At 37.1% G+C, this 25,898-nt stretch overlaps 2 protein-coding genes across 2 annotated transcripts in view; both read left to right on the forward strand.

The window, feature by feature from the left end:
• The first annotated feature begins 627 nt into the window (after positions 1–627).
• On the forward strand, positions 628–17,961 carry LOC103025349 (trichohyalin). The gene is made up of 19 exons (XM_049467333.1): positions 628–649; positions 832–1,109; positions 2,541–2,548; positions 3,056–3,135; positions 4,284–4,291; positions 6,253–6,280; positions 6,759–6,772; positions 7,047–7,107; positions 8,583–8,900; positions 9,950–10,021; positions 10,138–11,265; positions 12,644–12,699; positions 14,508–14,587; positions 14,819–15,033; positions 15,358–15,605; positions 16,665–16,775; positions 16,921–17,065; positions 17,146–17,187; positions 17,532–17,961. Exons 1-19 carry the CDS (start codon positions 628–630, stop codon positions 17,801–17,803), a joined length of 3,186 nt encoding a protein of 1,061 aa, XP_049323290.1. The 3' UTR covers positions 17,804–17,961.
• Positions 17,962–22,821: 4,860 nt separating this feature from the next.
• Positions 22,822–25,898, forward strand: part of LOC125799471 (uncharacterized protein DDB_G0271670-like) — a 41,976-nt gene continuing 38,899 nt past the window's right edge. The window contains exon 1 of the mRNA XM_049476297.1: positions 22,822–23,044. The gene's annotated coding sequence lies outside the window, so the exon portion shown is untranslated. The remainder of the gene's footprint in view (positions 23,045–25,898) is intronic.

A 25,898-nucleotide genomic window follows, 5' to 3' on the forward strand; every position in this document is an offset into this window, starting at 1 on the left:
AAGAGACGATGCTCTGTCCAGCTATATACAGTCTATGGATGAACTTCACTGAAATCGGATAAGCTATGATTTCAATCAAACCTAATAATAATAACAATAATAATAATAATACATTATACTTTTTTCTAATTAGGTCTGGAACATTGATACATCGAAATTGTGGAACAGATGTTGTGTTAGTTTTGTAAAAGTTTAAACTCTTGAACTTTCTGGCAACCCAGAGAGTCTGTCAGCAGCAGCAGGAAGTGAAGTGAAAGTAGATCTGCTTCAGCTCTGGAAGATCAAATGGAGAGTCGATTAGAAGATTTGTGGATTAAAAGCTGAAACTCGCTCTTATTATTATGATCAGACTGTTATCAGATAAAAAGCTGATATGAGCTGCTTTAAAATGTTGACATATTTCATCTGAATCAGACAAATGTCTGAGTGAAGAAGATCAAATGTAAGAGCAGTTAGCATCATGCTAAAGCTAACTGTAAACACCAGACTTGAGTGATCAACTTACAAGCTATAGAACTACATAACTACATAATTAATATCATTATCATTATAAAGAGATATCTCTCCTTTGTGTAGCATGTGTGGGTGTGGTATGGTATTAGACTGAAGCTACAGAAGGAGATAAAGATGGCAGCAGCTTTAAGTAACAGTGAGTCAAACTTTTAAGATATTTTATATCACATTAATATATTATTATATATTATTATATCACATTTTATATTATTTTATACAGAAAAACAATTATTTTTGTATATTTTTATTTTCACCATAGTTTTATAAAAAGAATCGAAATGGCAATATTTGGTTTGTGTGTGTATGTTTCCCTCACAGGTGAGTTCAAACTCATTGGCCCAAGTGGTAGAGAAGAACAGCCTCGTTCTGCTGTTACTCTTTCGTGTCACCTGTCTCCTGAACTCAGTGCTGTTGGGATGGAGATCAGGTGGTTTAAGGGGACGGACTGTGTTTGTCTCTATAAGAACAGACAGGTAACAGAGGGGAGGAGCTACGAGGACAGAGTGAGTCTGATCACTCAGGAGCTGCAGAGAGGAAACGTCTCCTTACAGATCAGAAGTTGCAGACGCTCAGATAGAGGAGATTACCTGTGTCAGGTAACCAGCGGAGACACAACAGAGGAGTGTACTATAAGAATCTGTGAGTATATACTAAAATTATATTTAAAGCATTAATTTTAGTATTATTATTATTAAAGCAGTTGTAGAAACAGATGAGTTCTAAAAACTTCTAGTTTTAATCAGTTTTACAGCTTTGGGTTTTTTGTGATGGTCTTTTCCTCCATAACAGGGGGTTTTCTGGCCTGGGCTTCCAGGGTTTTACCCCCGAACATTTTTTAAGAGGTCCTGAACCCTGAACATGATGTTTCAACCAAAGCCCCCAATTTTCTTCCACATTTAGATCCTCCACTTGTTAGAAGTCCTGAAGTTGATTTAGCACTTCTGCACTTCACACATTAACATTTACACAACATTCCCAAATCACACCCTACACCCTGCACTTCTCCTCAGAGTCTACTCTCTGCTGACCTGCTCAACAACATGCAGAATTCTACAGCAGCAGCAGATCTACAGAACAGCAGCTTTAAACACACATTTCTCCACCTACACTCAACATCTTCACTTCCACAATGCTCACATGCAGCCTGTCTTTTTCACTCCCTTCAGTTCAGAAGAGACAGTTAAAGCAGGAGATCCAGTACTTTTATCTATGAAGAGTCACATCTGTACTTCAGCATCATTATCTATTTACCTGTAGATTTTAAATTAAAGTAAAACTTTACAGTGAATAAATTTAATTTACTCTTTTATGTAGTCTCCTTTAGACTAATAATCATTTATATTTCTTTTAGTAACTAGTAAACTTTATTTTGAGTACTAGAATTGTTTTTATAAATTGTATTGTTACATAAAAAGCAGAGTTTGACACTTTAATTTTCTGTTAAAAGCAGTGTTTCCTCTTGTTTCCTAGTTGATTTATATTTTTTATTAAGACAGCAACAATCAGTAATGCTCCTGCACACTCTATTTTGTGTTTTTGTAAATCTATTAAATAAAAAGGTAAAAACTACATATTATACAGGATACTTGAACAATCAGTAAAGAAAAGTCCTATAATTAACTGAGCTGAGCTCCAGATCTTTACACACTCAGGCAGCACCTCTGATCCATAACAGGAATAGATCACACATCTGTGCTGCTGTTGTTGATGGAGGAACACAGGACTGTCTATTAATAGAGAAAATCACTGCATGAAGTGTTTAATGTAGTTTAAAGATGAAGATTTCTAGAAGGGTTGAGGATCTGCTGTAGGTTTAAGTGTTTATCTGAAGATGTTGATGGAGTTGTAGTGAAAGCAGTGCAGCAGTGAAGGATGATAAACTACAGTACAGATGAGAAAAGGAGATTTCTGATTAGGAGATCAAGTGTTACTAAATCATTCTTCTATTTACCAACTATTTTACTTTACTTACATCTTCTCATGGAGATTTATCTAACTCTGTCTTCTCTTCTCTTTTCTCCACACAGTCTTTCAGGTGAGTAATTAACTGCACTCTCTTTTCCAACTTCCGGTTTCTATTTTTATCACTGCTATTAAATTATAATGCAGAAATCTATAGGTAGGTATGTAGGTAGGTACGTAGGTGCATACTGTATTATTTACAGAGGAGAAATCACATATTGCAGAACCCAATCACATAAAATAGTATAAATAAGGCTATAGTAGTAATATATTTATAAATAAATAAAATAAAAATAAATGGCCCATCTTACAGGGACTAAACAAAGTGGCAATCCAGAGTGAATGAATTTTTAAAAGCTGTAATGTCCATTAGGTGCTCAATTTGTTGGTGCTCAATTTGGTTCATATTTAAATGTCCAATGCGAGGTGTTGCACAGTGTGATCGCTGTTGGTACAAACGATCTCCTGTACCTGTGACCTCCTCTTGACCACCACCTCGAACCCATCCAGTGAGCATCCAAGAACTGAGCCAGCCCTCCTGATCAGCCTTCCTGAAGCACAGTTCCTTGTGGTGCTTCAGTGCTGCTGACCAGGCAATCCGACTGGTAGGTTCCAGTCCGTACATACTGGGATCTTCCGGACAGGTAATCCAAGGCCCAGGTGATCATGGACTTGTCGACCTGCATTTTATCCATCTTCTCCTGCACTATTTGATGTTGGATGGTGTTGAACGCACTTGAGAAATAAAAAAAAAAGGTGATTCTTCCTGAAGTGTTATTTTGGTCCAAGTAGGAGTGCAGCCTCTGCAGTATAGAGATGATAGCATATCTGTGGAGGGTAAGCAAATTGCAGAGAAGATCCAACCTGAGGTCTTAAATGTGCCATCACAAGCCTTTCCAGCACCTTCATGACGCCAGCTTTCAGATTAATATTCATGAGTCAAAAAAATTATCACAAAATGAAGGCTTTACTCTATTGTCCACCAGCTTTCTTCCCACAATGCACCTGTGCACTGCAGGAATGCACAATCTGCAGAATCCGATCATTTGCTGAAACAGTTCAGTGCAGCACAAGACTGATTTACCACAAGATCTGAGGTGCATTTCCCAAAATTTTCCTAAAGCTAAATTCTTTTAACCTCGTACTTTCTTAAACATCCCTAAACTTATCTTCTAAATTATGTAGGACATATTTTCGTTCCTAACATAAAAAACACCTATAAATGACAAACGTGCAAACATGAAAATCAATATTTATTTTTAGAAAAAGAAGGGCATTATTATGATTTTTTTATCGACACTATAAACTATCTATGTAAGTTTGTTTTTGTTGTATTAAATCAATTATTAGTTTAGCATATTTGTACATATACATGATAATCATTATTCAAAATGTTAATATTAATATATGGTTCCATTCATTCATGAAATGATCAGATTGTTTTATTTACTTCTACAGGATATACCCAGGTCTTACCCAGGTATGTCATAAATAAATGTGTTTATCTGTACTGTGTGTAGACAGGTTACACACACACACTCTCTCTCTCTTTTTTTCTCTCTCTCTCTCTCTCTCTTACACACACACACTTTAGAACATGAAAAGAGAGCTTACACACGCACACTAGTAAAATCACTGGGTGACAGTGCAGCAGTGAAGGATGATAAACTACAGTACAGATGAGAAAAGGAGATTCTGATTAGAAGTGTTACTAAATCATTCTTCTATTTACCAACTATTTTACTTTACTTACATCTTCTCATGGAGATTTATCTAACTCTGTCTTCTCTTCTCTTTTCTCCACACAGACATTCCAGTAAGTAAATAACTGCACTCTCTTCTCCCACTGATGGAAATAACTTCCTGTTTCTATTCTAATCAGTCACTTGACACCAGCTTTCAGATTAATATTCATGAGATCAGAAAAATCTGATCACAAAATTAAAGCTTTAATCTTATATCCACCTTCCTTCCCACAATGCACCTGTGCATAATCTCACTGCACTGCAGGAATGTAGAGACAGTGAAGTTCTGAGGAAAACACACAGTAATTAAAATCAGTCTGGGGTGTGTTTTTCTCAAATAAAGACAGGGACATGAGAGCTTTCCCAAAACTCTCCTAATTTATATATATATATATATATATATATATATATATATATATATATATATATACAGCAGTAGTTTAAACCATGTAGGATTGAACCACCGTGATCTGAACTACAGTGTTTCTAGATGTGTTCAGTCTGACTTTCACAGTGTAAAACTCACAAACTTTATAATTTTATACCAAAATTATGACCAAAATCATGTTATTAATGTTTTATTAAGACTATTTACTATGTAATCGTACACCACCACTTAGAACAGTAATACACATAAACCTTGGAATTGAATACAATAAAAAACAAAAATGTGTCATAATAATATCGTAATAATTTTAAGTAATGTTTTATTTAGAAGGATAATAACAAGAACTATTAACTATTCCACTGTATTTATAGACACTGTCTGCATAATGTTTATAAAGCTCTGTTATCAGTATCAGGACCACACATTTAAACAGTGTGATTTTGTGCTTCAGTGGGATCAACATGTGAGTTTGATGCTCCTCTGTAGACACTGGTGTTGGTTCTGGATACCATTCACTAATAAGGAGACAAAAATAATTTTGTAGTGTGATCTGCCCAGCAAACAGCATTTTACAGCCATTTTACATTATAATATTTCAGATTTGTTTTAATCCTTTTTATATTAGAATATTTTTAATGTGCTTAGTAAAAGGTTCTTTAGGAGAGGGAACCACTGAAATAACAGGAGCAGCTTCTGTGTGTGTGTGTGTGTTTGTGTGTGTGTGTGTGTGTGTGTGTGTGTAAGACTGAGAGAGAGGGAGGGGGGGCTACTGAGTGTAAATTACCAGATTTAATAAATTTTTAATACAAGTATAGTAATCAAGCTACTATATGAACTAATGAAGTAGCACTGCTGTGTTGACATCACTCCATTAAAGCAGTATCTATGAACTTAACATTTTTGCATTTAAAAATTAATTTAATTTGCACATTTAAAAAAAAGTTAATGTAATTTTAGACATCAATGCAACATAAGCAGCACAAATTGTAACATGTTCGTTTTAAATACATTGCATTTTATTAAAAAACACACACACACACACAACGTAATTAAATGTGTAAATCAGTTCCACATGAATAAAAGCTGCACAGAACCGTTTCAGTTTACTAATTTCAGGAAATAACATAATGATGTAATTTGTTTATTTATGTTTTACTGATTAATCTAAATCTGGACATTTTTGTGAGTTTCAGTTCTTATTTCTACATTTGAACTCAGAACAGATCAGAGAAACTGTTATTATTAGATCTTTATATTTAAACACAGATTCAGTCCTGAACTCTTCAGACTGTTTTCTTCACTTCCAGTGTCTGTAATCAGACAGATAAGAGAGAGGAGGATGAAGAGGGAGGAGTGTAAGAGTGTAAGGAGTGTAGAGCTTTCTCCTCACAGATGAATGAATCAGACACAGTTCCAACACCAACACAGATCCTCATCAAAAGAAAGTCCTGTAAAGATCTGTAGAATCTGATCAGCTGCTGAAACAGTTCAGTGTAGCATTAGACTGATTTACCACATGATCAGATTCACAGCTTTACTCACAGTTTCTGATTCTATTCATTCATTACACTTTAAACATGATCAGCATTATTTTACACTATTTTAACATATTATTAAACATTAATATATCATTAATGTTCACAGTGGTATCTCAGGAGGGAATATAAAAAAGGTAAGTTCATCTGAACATCAACAACAGAGACACACACAAATTTGATGTTAGTGAGAGATTAGAAAGTGATGTTGTTCTGAGAGAACTGATTGGAGTTGTCTTCATTTCACATTTAAAATGAATTATCATTAATATCATCAAAGTCTCGATGATCAGATTTTAGATTAAGTCAGACTTACTGAGGAGAAGATCAGATTAACGTCTCAGAATCTGATCCAGAAGCTCCAGAGCAGTTCATCTTCAACTATAGAAAAGGAGGAAGTTTTTCATCTCTTTAGTTTCAGTTTAACTTTCATTACTTTCTTCCTCTCCTCCAACATCTCAGTGATCAGAGAGTCAGGATTCAGGAGCTCAGTATTATTATAAAGTGATGAACAGAAGAAACAAGAATAGATAGAAAATACAAGCAGAATGTTTACTGATATTTTGTGATTTCAGTATTTTAAATGTTTTATTTTGTCTCTTCCATTTCATGAAGTCATCGTTACTCAGGTGAGCTCATTATTCTGATGAATTCTGATCTTTATTAAACTGTATTAATGTAATTTTAAATCTAGAGAACATTATTCAGAACGTTTACACATCCATTTACTCTCTCTCTCTCTCTGTTCTTTAAACACTCTGTTAGTAATATCAGCTTTTAGTACTTAATATGCTTATGTTGACACACCAGCAGTAATTTGATCAGAGAAGCAATTAATAATCATATATAATACAGTATGACATCATGCGTGAAATGTTTACCCTGTTTTATTCTCTTCTACAGGAGAGCAGAAAATGGACAGAAGAGGAGAGAATAAAAATGGAGGAATCTGCTCTGCTGACTGGTGAGTATGTACATACAGCTCCGCTTAAATTTAATTTAATTATGAGTTTCTTTGATTTGACCTAACTGAAAACCTCTGGAATATAATCAAGAGGAAGATTGATGATCACAGGCCATCAAACCAAACTGAACTGCTTGAATTTTTGCACCAGGAGTGGCATAAAGTTATCCAAAAGCAGTGTGTAAGACTGGTGGAGAAGAACATGCCAAGATGCATGAAAACTGAGACTAAAAACCAGGATTATTCCACCAAATATTGATTTATGAACTCTTACAACTTTATGAATATGAACTTCTTTTCTTTGCATTATTTGAGGTCTGAAAGCTCTGCATCTTTTTTGTTATTTCAGCCATTTCTCATTTTCTACAACTAAATGCTCTAAATGACAATATTTTTATTTAAAGAAATCGGAAAGCAAACACCCCCACAGAGTAAATCAAAGCATCCATAAGAAGTGACTCCACATTTCTACTCTCTGCAGATATATGTATATAATATTTGTATGTAGGCTGTTTGTTGATTTGGCATAATACAAAATGTATTTTTTTCTGAGGAATGTTATTCTCAACATTTAGTTGGAAGTCAGAAGTCTTGGAATCTTCATTTTTATATAAGTGAGGCTTTTTATATTATTAGCTTTTCAGGATATGCTACAGTCTACAAACATGATCTTTGTATGATTTTTTGTGTCAGCAAAAGAGAAACCACTTCAGAATGCTGGACTCCATGGCATAATTGGCAAGAAAAAAAGTCATACATCACACTGGCCAATAAAAAGTAAACACTTTGATGGGCCCAAAGGAAAGACACTGAAATATTAAACAAAGGTGCTGTGGACAGATGAGTCCAAGTTTCAGGTCTTTGGATAAAACAGAAAAACATTTGTGAGTCACAGAAACAATGAAAAGATGCCAGCTTTCAAGCATGGTGGAGGTAGTCTGGGGGTAAACTAGGAATAGACTAGCGGTAAAATAGGAGATTTATATAAAGTGGAACTTGAAGAAGGAAGGCTACCTCAAGATTTTGCAACACCATGCCATACCCAGTGGACAGGGATTTCATCCTACAACAGGAGAATGATCCTCCTAAATGTGTCATCAATATTTAAGAAGAGTTGTGGGAGATGCCTTAGGAAGAATTGGGTGAAATCACATCAGATTACCTCTCAAAAATGTCAAATAGAATACCAGTCTGCCTGACTGTAAGGCAAAAAAGTAGACTTTATTTCTGTTCAAACTTCTTATTCTGAAAGTCTGTATGTCTTGTTTATTTGCTATATTTACTAATCTCACATGTTTCCACTGAAAGCAAAAATATTTTACAGTGATCCCAAGCATTTAAGCCGTAGTGTTTATTAATTTACCTTCACAGTCTTCATGCTTGATTTGATTCTTTATTTTATATTTGTGTTTCGTATTCACAATGTTTATTATTTAACGATAAAATAATAAATCTATTGTAACTGATTTTTTTAGGATTAAACAACTTAATGGTTAATAGAAAGGCCATAGAGGAGAAGAATCAGAAGAATGATGCGCTGAGAGAGAAAGAGAGTGAACTACAGGAGATGATGATCCTGCTGGAGCAACAGAAAACTGAACTGAGAGAAAAAGATAAACAGCTTGAGGAGCAGCAGAGACTTCTAAGAGAGAGATACACACAGCTAATAAAGAGAGAGAAGCAGATGCAGGAAAAAGACAGACTTCTAGAGGAGGGAAACAAGAGAAAAACAGATCCAGACCCATCAGCTCCAGTTAGAAGAAGAAACAGCATGGGGTTGGAGCCTTCAAACAGTACGTAATTGTGTGAGTGTGAGGTTAAAGAGGTTGTTCTAAAAATAGTATAGTTTACATTGCATGTCTATTATAATCCTACACTATAGGAGTGTGAAGTCAACATGTTTGTAAATGATGTCACATCTTAGCCCTGTCTCATGTCTCTGTGTGTTTTCCCCACGTGACCTGTGCTCCTCTGTGTCTCCTGTCTCAGTAGTTTTCCACCACTTGTCTCATTTGTAGCTCCGCCCCTTCCCCAGGTGTTCTTGGTTAGTGATTGTTTCCTGTGTGTATAAATAGGTTCCCTTAGTCCATGTATGCGGTCGGTCTTTGCACCAACTCATGTTGTCTGGCTTTCCACGTTTATCTCTTGCTTATAGCCCTTGTTTATTGTGCCTAGTTATCTCTGTTTACTCTTTGTTTATTTCTAGTTTATTTCCTTGTTTATTTCACCAGTCCTGTTTAGTTATTATCTGTCTAGCTTTGCCTTTTGTAATGATGCTTGAATTGAACAACATTGAATATCATTCCATTGAAACCAATATCATAAATAAAATAATTTTGTGTAAGGCATATCGTTATCGTTAAATAATATCTGTTTCTGAACAGATATTTCTCCTCTGTGCTCTGGTTGTGTGAACTCTGCATTACTGAAGCTCTTCATTATTTTGTTCACACTGGTAAAGAAATGATTGAATTATTATAGTATGATGCTATACATGTTGCAAAGCTCTAGACCATTCGAGCATGTTACACTCAGTGGACCTTTACAGTAACTTATTATTTATGAGTACATTTTGCACAAATACCTGACCAACAGTAAAGTCAGGCTTTTTTATTTTTATAGATTGTGGGGAAATCCAGAAATATTAACGAGACATTTAGTAAATAAAACATTAATTTGTACTTCCACCGGTGGGTAGACTTTCTGTAAATAGCACCACTTTTTGTTAGGTCTGAGCTTTACACAATATCGAATTATTATAATTTATTAAAAAATATAAACCATTTACAGAGTACTTCACCTCAGTAATGTAATCTCCATTCTGCTGGTTATGAATTTTCAGTGAGTGGAGAGACTCCAGATTCAGCAGCATCACTCAGGAGAAGAAGCAGTCTGGAGGACCTTTCTCCAACAAGTAAATCATTACAGTTTAAAATAGAATCTTAAATATTAATCTGAATATAATAATCATCAGAATGCTGTAATATATTTAATCTTTAGTCTCACTGTCTCTTTCCTGTTGTTCTTCAGTGAGTGGAGAACGGTGTAGTGCAGTCTCTCCAGCATCAGGTCCTGCAGCAGAACTCAGACTGGTGCTGCTGGGGAGGACTGGATGTGGGAAGAGTGCAGCAGGAAACTCCATCCTGGGCAGAGAGGAGAGGAGCCAGGCTGGAGCTTCTACAGTGAGGCAGCAGAGTGAGAGCAGACAGGGGGAGGTGGCTGGGAGGCAGGTGACTGTGGTGGAAACTCCTGACTGCTTCTGTCCTGGACTCTCTCTGGAGGAGCTGAGACAGAACGTGGAGCGCTGTGTCCGTCTGTCTGCTCCAGGACCACACGCCTTCCTCCTAGTCCTACCAGTGAAGCAGTCTACAGGAGAGGAGAGAGGGATGCTGGAGAAAATGGAGGAGATGTTTGGAGAGAGATGTTGGAGGAACACCATGATCCTCTTCACTGTTACTGATGAAGTTCAGGAGAAGAACATTGAAGAGTTTATCCAATCAGGACACCAGGAGGTCCAGAGACTTGTGGAGAAATGTGGGAACAGGTTTCACTGTCTCAACATTAAGGAGAGTGGAGATGGTTCTCAGATCTCAGAGCTGCTGGAGAAGATGGAGAAGATGGTGGAAGAAAACAGAGAGAAATTCTACAGCAGTAAGATCTACCTGGAGACACAGTCTCAGATCAGAGCAATGGAGACAAAGATCATCAGAGAAAGAGAAGAGAAGAGGATGATGGAAGAGAGAGAGATCAAAGAAAAACTACAAAATAAGATGAAAAACTCTCTGAGAAAGATAGAGGGAACTGTACAAGAACACGAAGGAGAGATAAAGCTTAACAACCGAACAACACAACTAGAAAGAAGGATGAAAGAAGAGAGGGATGAAGAGAAAAAGAGAGAACTGGAACGAGAGCTAGAAAGAGAGTTAGAGAGAAGAACAAAGATGGAGGAAAAGTTAAAGAGACTAAAGAGAGAGATGGAGAAGAAACACAGACAGGAGATGGAGGAGATCAGGGAGATGTATAAAGGAGAATTCAGAATTGAGGCGAAGGTAAACCCGAAGAATTTTGTATTTGAAAAAGAATATCAGGGAAAAGAAGAGTATAGAGGAGTGCTGAAGAAGTGGCTCTTCACAAAACAGGATCAGGGTGTAAAATCAGGTGGGTGATTTATGGATATTTAAAAGCTACTAGTAATAGCATTTTGAAATTAATTGAGGTAATATTTATTTAAATTCTATTTTAACCTGTCTTTGTTAGGAACAGTTCACTTAAAAACTGTTATGTGGACTTCTCTGATTCTAGTTTTGGTAGAAGACTCTTGGTAAATATGGGCCAGTGCCTTAATCTCACCAGTTATGACTTATAGTGTTCTGGCTGACACTACAGTAGGGGTTCTTAAGTCTTGTTTTTACCTGCTCCTACTCTGCATTACTGCTTTCCTTTCTTTAACTGTACTTTAATTAGGAAAAAAAATGTTATCAGCTATTAGTCAATTTGTTGGATTAAGTGCGTCAGAACCAGAAATCAGTGTTCTGGGGAGTTTAATCCAGAGTTCTGCTTAGATGCCAGTGTGGTACTGTGGTACCATGATAGGATGCATCACTTCTTTAGGTTCAGTCCTGAACTTTCCTCACTACTAAATATTCCACAGTCAACTGTCAGTGCTATTATAACAAAGTGGAAGCAACTGGGAACAACATCAACTCGCTTTGTCAACATGAAACGACAGATCAGGGTCAGTGGATGATGAGGTGCATAGTGTGAAGAGGTTGCTAGTTTCTGTAGAGTCAATCACTACAGACCTTCAAACATAAAGTGGCCTTCAGATTAGCTCAGGAACAGTATGCGAGTAGATACTTTTGGCAATATGGTGTACTTGAAATAAGGGAGGGTTTTCATCCAGAAAAAAATTGTTTGTTAAGAATCCTAAGAGATCAATGTCTACAGAAGCACCATTACAAAAATATCTAAATATTTATTGGTCTGAATGACTACGCAGTGCACTAACAAAAACCCAAAATGCACCAAGTCCAAACGCATTTCTGTACATATAGACATTTCCTACATTTTTCATTTTAAATACTGCAAAGGTTTGTTTTACTCATTAAAATAGTACAAAAAAACATCTGCAAAATATTTTTCAATCATTTGAAGAACTTGTGTGATTCTTTAAGTTGTCATGGTTCTATATAAAACAATTGCCTGTATTTACAATTATTTAAGAAAATGTTTTACAGTATTTAAACCCATCTGTAACATTGAAACACTATAAACACTAATGTGGCATAGGTAATGTATTACTCTCTATAGGTGTACAAAATAACATACAAAAAAAATAGAGAAATGTACTAAAATGACCAAATCATGTAGTGATTATTTATAATACCAGATTCCTAAAATGTTGCACACACACATAAACAAAATCAACACAATAGAGAATAGTACAGAACGAGTTACCTGAACATTTGTGTTACCTGCACTGTTGTTCCAGGTAATAAATGTTTGTGTTGTTTTTTGTTTTTTTTTGTTTTTTCAGAAGAGGAGCTTTCTGGAGACTCTAAGTCAAAACCATCATACACTGATGCTGCAGAAGTGAGTGCCATGTTTATTAAACTGAAGCCTGTAAAGATAAAGTAATTCAAAACTAATAAAAACCTGAATTTTAATTTTAAAAACACTTCACAATAGAGATACATTATTACAGGAACATTATTAATGTTTACAAATGTTTGAACTAATGTCAATTATTTATTATTTATAACATTCGTAAACATTTAAATTGAGTAATGTTTAATTAGTGTTAATTAACATTTACCAATATATAATTAGTTGAGGCATTACTGAACCATTTAACAATGTTTATTACTGTTGTAAGTACTGTTAATTGTGTTAGCGAAATGTGTGTGTATTGAATTAAAATGAGGCTTAAAGATTCCACAGATTAACACAGTTTTCTGAGGTTAGAATCAAAAGTGTGTGACATGTTTAGGTTAAAATACCTCAATGATCAACCACCAAGAACACCATAAACCTGCGTCAGCAGCTCTGTTCAGAACAGCTGGTTTGCTTGTCTGGTTTTTTTTTATTATAATGATATTCCGTGAAATGAGACACTGCTCAGCCAAGCCTTTACCTGCCAGACTTGCAAATGTAATCCTCTGACAAATCTTACAAAAGCATTTAAAGAAGTTATTTGACTGTTAAACTATTTGTTTATTTACTGTTTTGAGCTAGTGTGGGATTGACTTGATTGGTGTAGTCAGATGTTTCTTTCAGGCCTATTTTAAGTATATTGTACATGCTAGTCTTATTGGTATAAAATATGCCTCTGTATTCTAAATATATTAGTAAACGTGCAGCTTTACAACACTCAATTGCATTTGATGCATCTATACCCCTTGTCTCATTTATGTGTTAATAAGATGAAGTACAACATCATTTGATTGATTTTATCATTTTTGTAATTTTATTACAAAAATAGAAGGAATCTTTTATACCAAAACGTCCTTATACCATATGTTTTGCACTATAAGGTGCACTGTATTATAAGATCAATGGACACCTGTTTTCTGGTGTATTTTCATGCATACTCGTCATTTCATGCATTTTAAGAGACACTTTAAAGAATTTCTAATTCGGCAGATCTCACTGTTAGGTGGTGGTGGGGGAGTAGCTAACTAAGTAAAGTAAAGATAAGCTAAACAAACAAAACTGTAATAAAAAAAGACTTTTAAAATCAAACGAGCGCCGGATGTCAATGTACACAGATTTATCTACTGAAAACTGTTTATTTGGGCGAGTAAAGCGCTTCCATTTATCTACAGTATGCTTAGATTCATACATTTCTCCATCATTAAGGCTGTTGCATTAGCATTAGCGGCTAACCACTATTAGTTAACTAAGTAACCCTGAGTGCTCTGGTAAGCCAGGGTCATATTATCTAGCGGTTTGTACCACGTAGCTTGCTTTAACATGGTAAACACGCAGGTCCGATATACTTACCTCTGAACATGAAAGAACTAGCGCTGCGGTTAGCGGCAGTTCTAGCCGTGATAAGGAGCAGGCTACAGGTCGATAATACCTCTGAACAGGGAAATAGCGGTTAGTGGCTAATGCTAATGCTACTCCAGCCCCAGTGAGCTAAACTGAAACTCCTGTATAATGCTGTACTTCAGCGGAGTGGCTTTACTGCTGTTTACAACCTGATTGGTACAATTCATACATAAGGCTCTCTAGATTAAAAGGCACACTGATGATTTTTGGAAAAAAATAATGGATTTTCAGTGCACCTTATACTGCAAAAAATACGGTCAATGGTTTAACATTTGTATTACTTAATAGGTGAAGATGAATTTCAAATAAAATAAATGCTTGTCCTCCTCTGTTCTTCTCTACTTTAGCTGCTCTCAGCAGATACTAAACTGTTCATTCCTGAAGAGACTGAAGTCACTTCAGGGGATGGGACCACCATCTGTTACAGGTAAAATGTTAACTTATGTCAGCTTTGTTTTCTTAACCAGAAAGTCTTCCAGTTAATACCTTAGGCTTAAGCTCCTGATTACCTGTGTTCATGTCTGTGAGGAGCTGGAACAGAGAAAACATGGACTGGCTGCTGTTTCCTGGTCTAGATTGAGAATCATGTATATTAAACAAAAAGGATAAGAAACTGGAAAAGGTATTAAATATGACAGTTGAGTCTTCTTCCTTGCAGGTTTCATTGCCCTCATGCTGGTCTGTTTCAGTGTAAAATTACCAGCCTTGTGTTTGAGATGAAGGAGAAAGGGGAGGTGCTGTACAGAATTGTCTCCTGGGATGCTCGTCTCCTGGATGGATTAGGTCAGATGCAGCCTGCAGGACCTCTGTATGATATTGACTGCAAAGGATTAATTAGTCATTTGTATCTTCCACACTGTGAGATACTTTCAGGTGAGTTTGTCTCTGAACATTAAAATAAAATTGAGGCTAATTCAAAAGTTTAATTTAATATTTAGTGTAATATAAAATGGTTCAATATAAGATGTTTAAAACATCTTGAGACAGGTAGGCTTCCTTCAAAAAGCTAATAAAAATCACAGAGTAGGGTCATTTGTGATTGATAGAAAGCATAATTACACCCAGTGTTAGTAACATGTCTACTGTCTACAGGGAGCATGCTAACTTTAGCTCATCCATAACAGATGCCTTAGTTGTTTACTCTGCAGACTGTAGACTATTTTAACCACTTATCCTGTTTCTGTTCACATTTTACAGATGAAAATCAGCAAACTGTGGCACATTTCACTGCTGGTAATGTAGAGATCATTCCACCCCTCAGAGTGACGACCACTCATGTGATCATACGCATCCAAGCACTTTCTCTCTTTGGCCTTTTAAGAAATCTATTCTCAGCTAATCCCATCAGTGGCCAAGTATTACTCTTTCATAAAAAACTGTCTGTCAGACAAAGAATGAGTAAACTAAACATCCACCTGTTGCCAAGGAATGTGCCAGTTGAAGAGGTAAACTACAATTCAGAAGTCCATTAAGTGCTTGTAACCCTGTTTTGTGTGGTTGGATTCATTTACAAACAGAGTTCAGAAATCAATATTTGGTGGAATAATCCTGTTTTTGAATCACAATTTTCATGCATCTTGGCATGTTCTCCTCCACCTGTCTTACACACTGCTTTTGGATAACTTTATGCCACTCCTGGTGCAAAAATTCAAGTAGTCCAGTTTGGTTTGATGGCTTGTGATCATCCATCTTCCTCTTGATTATATTCCAGAGGTTTTCAATTTGGTAAAATCAAAGAAACTAATTATTTTTAAGTGGTCTCTTATTTTTTTCCAGAGCTGTTTGTTTTTATTTTATTTATTTTATGTGTTTATTAAGCTTTAAAATATTGTTTTGTTCCTGTAACATTTTTTCTTAAATAATAGCTCTTCTTCAGTGTTGCAGTGTTCAGTGTTAATTTTAATTAACATCATTCCTGAACAGATGCATTTAAACAGCCCAAAAAAGTTTTAACACTCTACTTTCTAAAAAAATGTCGGGTTTAAATCAGACTCGGGCTAAAAAGGACACTTAATGGGGGGGGGGTGGTTGTCAGGATTTTGTGCAGAACGTGCATTGGCTTGGACCAGGTTAGGCTGGATATTTTGGGCCTGATCTAAGCTCTACCTTGAGGAGGATTCTGAAAACAGTGTCAAGTTCATGGACAGTAACAGAATTTAATGGGGGACTCTCACAGTTTGTCACTGCATTTAATTCTTAACCTCTCATTGTCTGGGGGCCCCAGACCAGCTTTGGGCCCCAAGCAATTGCTTGGTTTCCTTGCTCCATTGCAACTGGCCTGGCAGTGGGCTTCTATTATGCAGTGATAGAGAAATTTTAACACAAGAATCTTAATTTCCTTAATTCTAATCTGACTACTGTAGATTTCACTAAGGTCAGCTTGCACCACTATCACTGCTCTTACTACTGAGGGGGATTTTACTTAGCTATTTATGTTTTTTTTTATTATATACATAGTAAGGTAGAAAACATTGACTTTGACTTTGATTTTCCTGTCCTTCAAGGTGATGAAAAAACATCCGTCCAGCAAATACATTGACACCAGCTCTAAATGTCAATTGACCCCTGGTAGAAAATACAGGCCTTCCTGTGACCCTTATGTATCTCAGCCAGAGGTAAATTACAGTGCTCACTAGTTAAGTTCCTCACCACAAAGCTTATTATAACATTGCATTCATTTGTAAATAAAATGAGTTGAGATATTTCAGAGACAGTTTAATTTCTTGGAACAAAAAACTCTGTTCTTGTTTTTTCCACAAGGATGAGACATTTGAGTGTGACTATGGTCCCAACTATCACCCTACATTTGAGGTGTTCATAGACATTGATGCTGAGGATGCCAAAATAGGGCTGCTGGATGAAGATGAGCAGGAGGTGTGGAAGCCCCGGCTGGTCTTTCTTACAGGTAGACAAGTGTTCTTGCTTTTTGTATACTGATTTATGTTTACATAAACATACATGACAATTTCTATATTTTCTTTTCAGATATTAGTACACAAGAAGTCAAACTCCAGACAGAAGCAGAATGTAAGACCTTCTGATAATTAATTTTACAAAATTTGCAATAGTGATACTAACAAATATTTTATCCTCTTTTACACTATATTGCTAAATGTATTTGCTCACCCCTCCAAATCACTGAACTCAGGTTCTAGTCACTTCTATGGCCACAGGTGTATAAAACCAAGCGCCTATGACTGCTTCTAATAACATCAGTGAAAGAATGGGTCGAGCAGATCCATCTAAGCCTTACATCACCAAACGCAGTGCAGGCTAACAGATACTTTTGGCAATATAGTGTATGATGAATAGGCTTAATTCAGGTTAAAATCCATTTACTGTGTCTCTTTATCTATTTATCTGTATTTCAGGGGTTGCATTTGTGGATGATCACAGGGAACAGCTCATTCAGAGAGTTTCCTCTGTGATGGAGATACTGGACTGTTTAGAAAAGCAAAAAATGATCAGCAAGGAAATGTACGATAACATCAAAGTTACAAAACCACCTCAGGAACAAATGAGGATGTTGTACAATGTGCTTCATTCGGGAGGACGAGCTGTGAAGGTGGAATTCTACAAAATCCTTAAGAAGAAGCAGCAGCTCCTTGTGGATGAACTGGAGGCTGGACCCAGCCAGGCTTAGAGGATATCGTCGCTGTCCAAAAATTTTTTTGGTCGATTTTTAGTTTACTACATAATTTGAACAGACAAACTGTCCCTTATACTGTGCCTAAATTTCTTGATAAACGGACCAATAGAAACTCTTTAAAATGACCTGAAATAAACTCTTTTTACATTGACTATCATTGAAAGTTTACAAGTTTTTTTCTCACTCCTGTAAAGTTGCTGTTTTGGAGTCAAAAGTTTGGACACACCTCTTCTCTTTCAATGTGTTTTCTTTTTTTAAATTCTTTTTTTATTAATATTGAAGACGTTAAAACAATACAAGACAAAAAACTCTTACTCTTAATGTATTTTTATAATTAACTGAAATAAAATTTACATTGACTATTTGATGAACGTATATTGTTATGGTACTTAAATTTATTTTGCTGGGTGGCCTAGCGCAGGGTTCCCCTTTTTCTCCAAAATATAGGGGTGGCATAGTCAGTATTACACCTTTTTAGGTGAGGGCTTTGGGTGCTTATTGCAATGCACCTCACCACAGATACAATACAATATTCATATTACTAAAAATACTGTTAATGTTATTAGGATAAACTTGTTCTTTATAGCTACAAATAAACAGTTGTTTGACCAAGTTAAACACTGTTGCTGTACCAGGATTACAGCTCAGACTGTATAGTAAGTTTCATGCCATATAAACACTTTTAGAAAGGGTGTGGATAGAACTAAAAACTTACATGGATAGAATAGGTGACAGACAACTGAAATTAATAAAAAAAAACGGACAACTTCAACATTCTTGCCTTTTGCCATTAAGTAGAGTTTATTAAGGCACACTATCAGACTATTCATGATCTAGAGGCACATCATCATAATTTACTGCAAGAAAGGCAACTCTAGAGGGCACTCAATCACTTTTTACCCCATGAGAAGCACAGCCAATAGAGTCACATATAATTTCCCGGTTTGGGGGGCCTCCCTGAAATCAACTTTTGCAACTTGGGATGTCTGATAATCCATCAGTGACGTTATACAAGAAGTTGAATGCTGAATTTATTGTTGGATCCACTGTGTTAGTATCAGAATGAACATGAACAGACTCAGAACGCAGACCACTTCACTGTGAAAATGCACGCTACTAAATTACTAAATTATTATGCTACAATGCAAATGCAAATTTAGGAATCATAATGCCTGGTTCACAATACACAGCATTTTGTGTTGTCAGGTTATTGTGCTGTTCATACTACACATCTGTTTGTGCTGTAATCGTGAGCCCTTCAATTGTTGTGGCTTTCACACTACACAATGTATCGGCGGCACAGGGTGACCGTTTACACTTTTTCACCTTGGAACATCACAGTTCACCTGGCTGCTCTCCAAAAACACGTTTATCACAAGAACTAAACACACATGAGAACTAGCCATGCAATTCCAGACAATATCTAGGGAGGAGAATACCCATTTTAAGGGAGTTCAAAATAAATAGCTATTGAGCAAAATCAGAGTTTATAAATGTTTAGTCTTTTTTATACTGAAATATGTACTTATGTCCTCAACACAGAACCTTAAACACAGAATCTTAAATGTTTCACTACCGCAGATATACATTTGAACTTTTTAAAATTCCAGTTATAAATCTTTTAAACTCAGAGCTCTGACTGTAATTCCAGCATCAGCTCACCAACCATGGATGTGGTAGTGGGGGGAAAAGTGGGCCTGGCTATCCAGGGCCCAGTAGGGAGTGGGGCACATGAAAAATACTATTTTCTTTTTTTGCTCACGTTCATTGTGTACAGGCATGGATAGGGGCCCACTGCTATTGAGAGTGTACAGGGTCCAGAATTTGCTGCTACGCCCCTGTCACCAACCAATTAGCTCACAAATGGAAATATACAGGTAGGGCCTATGTTTTCTTTTCTTTTTTATAAAACAATATTCTACATTCTGTATCATGTAGTTAATTATAATTTTTTTATGTAAATGTTTACATTTTAGCTCCATTTACCCAGTTCATAGGCGACTCACTATCAAGCTTCCTTTAGAGCTTATCAGTGATGTAATGTTTTTTTTCCCCTTAATACAATAGCATATCCGCTGCCACCACCTTTGTTAAACCAGTATGGTCTGACAATTTAAATAAAATACCTCAAGTACCCAAAACAGACCAAAATGCAACAAGGTACAATTACTTTGGTCAACTTTTATTAAATAATTCACACAGAAGAAAAATGGCTGGTTCCCCGACTAATGCAGAACAAGAAAAGAGCCCAATCAATGATAAATTGTATTCTCTAATCACAGCAAACAAGATAACAGCACCCTCATAAAACACAGCATCGCACACAAGAGTAAAAAACAACCACCAATATATTCACTTCACTGCAAACTACAGCCTCAATGCATTGATATCCCTCAAAAAACCCAGCACTACTCACAGGGACCCATAAATAAGAAACTAAGTATAGAATATTAGTTAAATGTTACTTCACGATCAAAAGAATATAGAATATTAATTAAATGTTGCTTCACAATCAAAAATACAAGGGCTAGAATTTTACATTAATAAAAGAACCACAGATTTCATGTTTTAATGATTCCCACCCAATTAACTGTTAATCTGTTCCCCTAAAAATGACTCTGCTAACTTTATTCTAAAAATAACCCACATACACAAAGAAAGAAAAGAAAAGAAAAGGTCGACCTAACCTAATTTATAAATTCTAAAAAAGAGCAAACTCTCCTGGAATTTCAGTTGTCCTTAAATAACCCCGTGCAGCCCTCACAGCGTCTTATGTGGCCCGGCAATCGCCCCAGGCCACTCGTTCAGGGCAGCAGTGTGTCACTCCAGCAGCGCTACGGCACAATTGACTCTCTAGCCAACGCAGTTACAGCTCATCTCAGGTGCTTGGTCGTCACTCTCCTCAACGCCACAGCCAGACTCAGTTCATTCTCCCCGGTCCACTTAACCACGTGCAAACAACTACTGTGGCGTGAGTAGGCAGGGAGCTGTGGGTCCGCCCTACGCGGAACGCACAGTTCTGCCTGTCCCAGCTGATCTGCATCAGGACTGATTAAGCAGTCAGCTGGGACATAAAACATAAAAACGCAGCCTCAGCCCACACTAGAGAGACTTTTGGTGGTGAAAGGAGGGCTGAGGCAAAAAGGGACCTTTAAAAGACTCAAAGTAGAGACTCACGCGACTAGAAGCCCACTGGGCTAGCTTTTATGTTCTTTTGAGATACTCTGGGTGTGGTGGAGGGTGATTTAAGCCGAAATAAAGGTATGATTTGAGTTCATTTACTCCCCGTGTCTATGTTCTCAGTGTACTTCCTACTACCCGGTCGCAGTGGCCACGCCCCTAAACCCCGGGGCTGGTCACACGACACTGCCACCAACCCCACAGCGGAAGTTCCGTCAGTTTATAGTGTCCGGGTCACTCACGCTGCACACAGGCTTGGCCCCGCCCCCCCATGCGTTCAAGATTGCGCAATCATTACAGTGATATATCAGAGAAACAGACAGAAAGCATTACCATCTGGTTTGGTAACTGTAACAGCTCTTTGCTCTGATGCCGTCCAGCAGAAGATACAGGAGCAACTGAGCCTCCACTACCAGACTCTGCAACAGCTTCATCCACCAGACAGTCAGACTCCCCAACACACTCACACAGAACTAAACTGAACCCCGCCCACTGTTCACCCACACACACAGACACAGACTGTACTGAACCCACCTATCACTTTACACACACTCAGCACACAGAGACCGAAATGTCTCTATGTATCTTCAGTAATGTTCTCTTCTAAGGATTTAAACCACAAACATTTATTACCACAAATGTGAAGGTAAGCTGTACTGTTCTATTATATATGTGTGTGTGTGTGTGTGTGTGCATTTAATAATTTAACATTTAATCATTGGCTATAATTAACAAACACAACATGGTTTGGTAATTTTAGTATATGTATCTACATGTTCTCTCTACTTATCACTTTCTGTCAGTGTTTATCTACACTTCTCTCTCTCTCTACTCCCACTCCCTTTCTTACAATATCTCTTTCTCTCTCAATATCTTCTTTTCTCTCACACTCTCTCTGTTTTTGTTTTTGGATTCTACAGAACTTTAACCATTTTTTCTAAATTGAAGAACTATTTATGTATTTGAGGTAACAGTGAAATTAAGGTAACACTGGGTTTAGTTTTTAGACTTTTAAATGTTTCTAATTTTCTAGCTGTTTATAAACTTTTTAATATTAAGTCAACATAAAGTGTGTTATCAAACTTTCCTTCTTCTAGTATTATAGTATTAGTGCTGCTGTTGTTGTTGTTGTTGCTGTTAACACAAAATGTATGATTGGAACAGATGTTGGGGAGCAGATATTGTGTTTAAATAGTTGCAAAGCTTTAAAAATCTGGCTATCCAGAAAGTCTGTCAGCAGCAGCAGCCAGAGATCTTCTTGTAAGGAGAAAACCCACTTCAGAATCTCTTTCCTGTTTATTTAACCACCAGAGACGCTTCCGAGTGAGTCCAGAATAATTAGGTTCATATGGAGAAACTGAGGAAAATCAGATTTTATAAATATTTAATAATTTTTATACTGAAAACTACTATACTAATTGTTCTCAACACAGAAGAATATAAATGTTTCAGTCGCGCAGATATAATTTATAAATCTTTTAATCTCAGAGCTCTGACTGTAACTCCAGCATCAGCTCAGCAGTCAGTCAGTTCACAGTAGCAGTAATGCTGGAGTCTTTACTGACTAAAACCCGTTTACTGTAGAAAAACTGAAATATACAGGTATGATTTCTTTACTTTATTAGAGAAATACTTTATTCTACTTTCTAAAATTAAAGGAGAATCCTGTAGAAGTGTTGAGTTTCTATTATTAAATCTAGTTTTTATCCCTTTAGCTCCATTCAGCTCCATTGATTGAGGACTCTCTCGCGGGCTCCCTCTAGCGGTGAGCAGTAATGTTGTGATTTAACGGGGGAGAGAGGAAGTGGGCGGTCTCTCCATAAAGCAGCTCTGCAGCAGCAGCAGGACTGAAGTGAAGAGAAAGTGAAAGTAGATCTGCTTCCGCTCTGGAAGATCAAACGGAGAGACGATTAGAAGATTTGTGGATTAAAAGCTGAAACTCGCTCTTATTATTATGATCAGACTGTTATCAGATAAAAAGCTGATATGAGCTGCTTTAAAATGTGGACATATTTCACCTGAATCAGACAAATGTCTGAGTGAAGAAGATCAAAGGTAAGAGCAGTTAGCATCATGCTAAAGCTAACTGTAAACACCAGACTGGAGTGATCAACCTATAAACTACAGAACTAAAGAACTAACTACTACAACTACAGAATTAATATCATTACCATTATAGCTTTATACACTGATTATACAGATTATAAACTGACTGACCACTCTCTCTCTCTCTCTCTCTCTCTCTCTCTCTCTCTCTCTCTCTCTCTCTCTCTCTCTCTCTCTCTCTCTCTGTAGTGTGTGTGTGGTGTGTGTGTGTTTATTTGTGTGTGGTGTGTGTGTGTGTTATATTAGACTGAATCTACAGGAGGAGATAAAGATGGCGGAAGCTTTGAGTAACAGTGAGTCAAACTTTATTATTAAATATATTTATTTATTACTTAATATTTTGTTATTTTATGCAGAATGTGTTGTATTAATATATTATACACAGCATGGTTTAAAGTTAGAATCAAGATTATTCAATAATTTGTGTGTGTGTGTTTGTGTGTGTGTGTGTTTGTGTGTGTGTTTGTGTTTGTGTGTGTGTGTGTGTTTGTGTGTGTGTGTGTTTGTGTTTGTGTGTGTTTGTGTGTGTGTGTGTGTGTGTGTGTGTATGTGTGTGTGTGTGTGCGTGTGTTTTCTACACAGGTGAGTTTAAACTCATTGGTCCTCGTGATGGAGATTATCTGTCTGGTTCTGCTGCTACTCTCTCGTGTCTCCTGTCTCCTGAACTCAGTGCTGTTGGGATGGAGATCAGGTGGTTTAAGGGGACGAACTGTGTTTGTCTCTATAAGAACAGACAGGTAACAGAGGGGAGGAGCTACGAGGACAGAGTGAGTCTGATCACTCAGGAGCTGCAGAGAGGAAACGTCTCCTTACAGATCAGAAACTGCAGAGGATCAGATACAGGAGATTACCTGTGTCAGGTAACCAGCGGAGACACAACAGAGGAGTGTACTGTAAGAGTGGAGGGTGAGTATTCCAGACCTTCACTCTACATAAACTCATCATCATCATCATCATCATCATCATCATCATTATTATTCACATCATCATCATCATCATCATCATCTTCATCATCATCGTTATTATTCACATCATCATCATCAGAGTCTGAGAATAAGAGATATAAAGACAGAAATCTCATACTCTCACAATCACTCAACACTATCTGTAATGATCACTCTCACAACTACACTCTCACAACTACACTCTCACAATCACACTCTCACAGTCACTCAACACTATCTGTAATGATCACTCTCACAACTACACTCTCACAACCACACTCTCACAATCACACTCTCACAATCACTCCACACTATCTGTAATGATCACTCACACAACTACACTGTCACAATCACTCAACACTATCTGTAATTAACACTTTCACAACACAACTACACTCTCACAATCATTCCACAATATCTGTAATGATCACTCTCACATCTACACTCCCACCATCACACTCTCACAATTGCACTGTCACAACAACACATTTACACGTTGACAATAACACGCTCACACTACATTCTCACAACCACTCACTCTCACATGATACTCAAACACCACATTCTTACACTACACTCTCACATCACACTCTCATAATCACACTCTTACATCACACTCTAATAATCACACTCTCACATCACACCCTCATATCACACTCTCACATCACACTCTCACAATCACACTCTTACATCACACTCTCATAATCACACTCTCACATCACACCCTCACATCACACTCTCACATCACACTCTCACAATCACACTCTTACATCACACTCTAATAATCACACTCTCACATCACACCCTCATATCACACTCTCACATCACACCCTCATATCACACTCTCACAATTACACACTCACATTACTCTCATATCACAGTCACACTCACATCACACTTTTACAACCACACTTTCACAACCACATCCTCCCATCACACTCTCACCTCACAAACACACTCTCACATCAATCTTTTACACTACACTCTCACAACTAAACACTCACACTCTCACATCACACTCTCACGTCACACTCTCACAATCACACTCTCACATCACACTCTCACATCACACTCTCACATCACACTCTCACACCACACCCTCCCATCACACTCTCACATCACACTCTCACATCACACTCTCCCATCACACTCTCACTATCACACTCTCACAATCACACTCTCACAATCACATTCTCACATCACACTCTTACATCACACTCTCACTATCACACTCTCACAATCACACTCTCACAATCACACTCTCACATCACACTCTCACATCACACTCTCACTATCACATTTTTACATCACACTCTTACATCACACTCTCACATCACACTCTCACAATCACACTCTCACATCACACTCTCACTCCACACACTCAAAATCACACTCTCACATCACACTCTCACATCACACTCTCACATCACACTCTCGCATCACACTCTCACATCACACTCTCACATCACACCCTCACATCACACTCTCACATCACACTCTCACCTCACACTCTCACAATCACACTCTTACATCACACTCTCACATCACACTCTCACATCACACTCTCACATCATACTCTCACAATCACACTCTCACATCACACTCTCACAATCACACTCTTACATCACACTCTCATAATCACACTCTCACATCACACCCTCACATCACACTCTCACATCACACTCTCACAATCACACTCTTACATCACACTCTCATAATCACACTCTCACATCACACCCTCATATCACACTCTCACATCACACCCTCATATCACACTCTCACAATTACACACTCACATTACTCTCATATCACAGTCACACTCACATCACACTTTTACAACCACACTTTCACAACCACAT

Source organism: Astyanax mexicanus, chromosome 1 (assembly GCF_023375975.1).
Source record: "Astyanax mexicanus isolate ESR-SI-001 chromosome 1, AstMex3_surface, whole genome shotgun sequence".
Classification (NCBI taxonomy): domain Eukaryota; kingdom Metazoa; phylum Chordata; class Actinopteri; order Characiformes; family Acestrorhamphidae; genus Astyanax; species Astyanax mexicanus.